The 3,601-nt window shown below is 48.2% G+C and overlaps 1 protein-coding gene across 3 annotated transcripts; it reads right to left on the bottom strand.

Moving 5' to 3' along the window:
• Positions 1-952: 952 nt before the first annotated feature.
• On the bottom strand, positions 953-3,163 carry ARL4A (ARF like GTPase 4A). 3 transcript variants are annotated; one of them, XM_028490067.2, is made up of 2 exons: positions 3,115-3,163; positions 953-1,966 (listed from the first exon to the last, which is right to left on the bottom strand). In XM_028490067.2, exon 2 carries the CDS (start codon positions 1,878-1,880, stop codon positions 1,278-1,280), a length of 603 nt encoding a protein of 200 aa, XP_028345868.1. In that variant the 5' UTR covers positions 1,881-1,966; positions 3,115-3,163; the 3' UTR covers positions 953-1,277. The 3 variants fall into 3 exon arrangements, with proteins under 3 accessions (XP_028345868.1, XP_028345869.1, XP_007119332.1); XM_028490068.1 differs by lacking the exon at positions 3,115-3,163 and adding an exon at positions 3,036-3,050; XM_007119270.4 differs by lacking the exon at positions 3,115-3,163 and adding an exon at positions 2,415-2,740.
• Positions 3,164-3,601: the final 438 nt, after the last annotated feature.

The following is a 3,601-nucleotide window of genomic DNA, read 5'->3' as shown; positions in this document are numbered from 1 at the left end:
GGGTTTTTTGGATTCCAAAGTAAACAGTACCAGTGAATTTTCACAAAACATAGCTTTGCTACTTTCCCCTTCATTTTCTATAATCGTAATTCTTATCTGCAGTACTGTATCATTTCTTCCTACCTTATAATCAGGACTAGACTGCCTGCGTAACACTGTTCAGTTTGTAAACAAAAAATTAAAGCTCAGAGCACATAAGGACCTCTCTTACATTTTCAATGCACAGTGCATTAGGTGTTGGTTATAAAGCTTCTGCTTCTCTCAAAACACTACAAAAATATATGAAAAACCTGTGTTCAGCCAGTAAATATAATAAAACAAATATTTTACAACTGGAATACTTTAGAGACCATGTATTGTAATTACACCCTCTTGACTGAATTCATCAACTGCTTTCTTCATAAATCCATACATTTGTCAAAGCATATGCATTTAAGATTAGTCTACATGCCCAAATTTACTATGTAAAAGAGTTAAGTAAATTATTTCAGGTTCTTTAACTGAAAGTGACTCTGACAACAAACTATTTCTAAAACAGCCCTAAATCCCCAAAAAGGTGTTTTAAACCTGACCATGTAAAAAGATGCATAGCTATTTCTAGAAAGTAAAAGACTATACACCAAAACATGCTTTGTCAGAAAAACTAATCCATGCACTTGAATATGCCCCAAATACCTCTTTTTAAATTTTAAGTTAGACCAACTTAAACATCGTCTAGAATTAAGATACAGCATTACAGTATTTGATTCCAGAAAATGTCAAAATTCAATCGGCCAAACTTAAAAAACTAAGCACTGCCTCCTTGTCCCTTACTGGTTGGACCAACGTGACCAGTATGACTGTATATATTAATCTACCTTAACATTTCCATTCATTAGCATAACATACAAAGCCTTGCATGCAATTTCTTTGCAAAGGCTTCCCCCCAAAAGATGTAAGCACAAAATACTAGGCAGACACTCTTCAAAGTTTTATTTCACTAATTTCAGGTCAAATTTCCACAGCTGTTTTCTGGTCAATTTTCTATCTTTGCTTGGCTTCCCAAAATGGTAGTACCAAAAGATTTGTTGGGTAGGCAGAAGAGGCCATTTTAAGAAGCACTGCATTTACTCATCTTCCACAAGGCAACAGAGTTGGACATCTGATTGTTCAACAAAACAAAGCTTTAACAGCATCCAGGAGGGCAGACAGGCAAACCAGGATGTAGACACTCTTCCATTTGTCAAAATCAGACCACAGAAAACCTACTCCACACAGATCTAAAATGTTATCACCATTCATCTTTTCTTTTTCTGCTGCCGCAACATTTTTCTTCTTTTAATTATCATATCATGTAGTTTCTCAAGTCCTTCCTTCAGTCCATCGCCTATGATTGCACAGGTGGGCTGCAAATGCCAGGGAGTTGATGAGCTCAGTTCACCCATTGCTAACAATTTCTCAATTTCTGAGAGAGACAATGAGTTCCTCAGGTCTTGTTTGTTAGCAACTATTAGCACAGGGACTCCTTGATTTTCTGATATCCTAGTTATTTTATGAAGTTCAGTTTTGGCTTCTTCCATCCTTTCAACATCAACAGAGTCAACAACAAACACAATGCCATCTGTGCATCTGGTATATGACTTCCACAATGGCCTTAATTTCTCCTGACCACCTACATCCCAGAAGTGAAAAGTGACTGTTTTAGAATTTCCCAAGGTTACCTTAATTTTTTCCGTGTTAAATCCTTTGGTAGGTACGGTATTTACAAATTCATTGAACTGCAGCCTGTATAACACAGTTGTCTTTCCAGCAGAGTCCAAACCCAGAATGACAATGTGGAAGGACTGAAATGAAGGCAGGCTGGACAGGATAGAAGTCTGGTCTGACAGTCCATTCCCCATTTCCAGCTGCAAAGAAGTGTTCCAAATTGAAAGGCTTTCTTCTTACTGCTTGAGAACTTCTCCTCCTAGGAGATCCAGCTACCAGACTGAAGGGGAAAATGAGTAAATTATTCCTGTGAAATAATGTACTACACAACTGCTTTTCTCTCTTCCTGCTAAACTAAGCAACACGAGGAACTTGATAAATAAAACTTGCTTCAGTAAACAAACCACGTGAGATAACAAACATACGCGATCCAACGTAAAAGAATAATCATTGCCGTTGAAATTCGTTAACATTCACTGAAATTGTAGTAATATGTTCTTTTCTCTACCCCCCTGTGTCCCCAGACCTCTAAGACCTCATACCGGAGACAACCTAGTCACCAGCAACTGGTCCAAGTCGCAGTAACCACAGAAGTGCCTTTTTTGGCAGAAAATTTGTAACACATAATCTGATCTTCAGGATCTAATTCTACACGCTTAACAGCATAGCCAAGGTCACTATTAGCCTCCGCGCGCCAACCGCCCCACCCCAAAATACAATGTCCTCACCTCCTGAATTGGAGTCTGGATCCAAATGAGAAAGCATTGGCAGGCTTTTCTACGCGGGGGCAGAGAAGAACCCCACTGCCGCTCAGCTTAGCTCTCCACGCAGCTCTGGCGGTTGCCTCACTAGAAACCGTGGCTCCAGACTACGACCACGCCCACTCCACACGGCCCACCCCTGAGCCCAAATCCCATTGGTCACCTGCGTCAGCGCGTCCATGCCACACGCGCCCCCGCGCCCTAATTGGTGAGAGTAACTGCCGCTCCCAGCACGGCGGAGCCGGGCTCTCCCTCAGTCCACAGGCACCACCTGTTGCCCTCAAGTTAGAAAAGAGGGCGCCTGCGGAGGGAGCCGAGCGACCCCTGCAGGGCAAGGGAAGCCTCGGCCGGTCGATCACGTCCCCGCCAGCCGCTCGCTCCTCCTGCCCAGGCGCACCTGCAGCGCGGCCCACGGACGCCGCGCAGAGGTTCTCACATCCGGGGCCCGTGGTCACCGCCGGCGCGTTAACCCTTTGTCCGCTGGCCGGAGGGTGCTGCCTGCGGCTGCGCCGGCCCACAGAAGTGAATGATCCGACCTGCGGCAGCCGCCGGGGCAGGCCCGCTGTCCCCGCAACACGATCCCCTCACCTCGCCGCTCCGCACCCGGCCGGCTCTTCTCCCTCGGCGGGGCGTGGCCACACCAGCTGCCCGCCCCGCTGCGGCTCACCTGACTAACGTCCTTCCCTGGTCCGGACCCAAACGTGGCTCACTGCCGCTCGGGAGCGCGTTGATACCAGCGGGAGGGCGCCAGCGAGGCCTGGGCGGTGGCAGGGGACGAGACACCTCTTCCAAGGGTCTGGCCGGGCGCCGGGCCCGGGGCTGCCCTAACGGTGCTCGGCCAACCGCTACCAGCGCCTGCCACGGCCCCGCCCCCTTATCGCGCTAGCCGGCCAGTGGGGGGCGTGCGGGAGCCGGGTCTCCTAGCAACGCCAAAACAAGGTCACGTTCGAACAGGCCTAGCGCTGACTGGCTGCGGGCCAGTCGGAAGCGGCTTCCGGTCTCATCCCTGAGAGCCTCTGCTGTCTCAGACACTTTTTGCAGCCGGCCGCGAGCTTCGGGCGGGCGACACACGGGTCCCACCCTGCACCGCCTATCCTCAGGGCACCGTATGGCGTCCTCAGGGCGGTGGCCGATGACGTCGCGTCAGGGATTTC

The sequence above is a fragment of the Physeter macrocephalus genome, chromosome 5 (genome assembly GCF_002837175.3).
Source record: "Physeter macrocephalus isolate SW-GA chromosome 5, ASM283717v5, whole genome shotgun sequence".
In the NCBI taxonomy this organism is placed as follows: domain Eukaryota; kingdom Metazoa; phylum Chordata; class Mammalia; order Artiodactyla; family Physeteridae; genus Physeter; species Physeter macrocephalus.
This window is presented reverse-complemented; position numbering and strand designations above follow the sequence as displayed.

What these genes read in the sequence shown, in the direction of transcription:
- ARL4A (XM_028490067.2), bottom strand. Translation starts at nt 1,880, where the DNA reads ATGGGGAATGGACTGTCAGACCAGACTTCTATCCTGTCCAGCCTGCCT.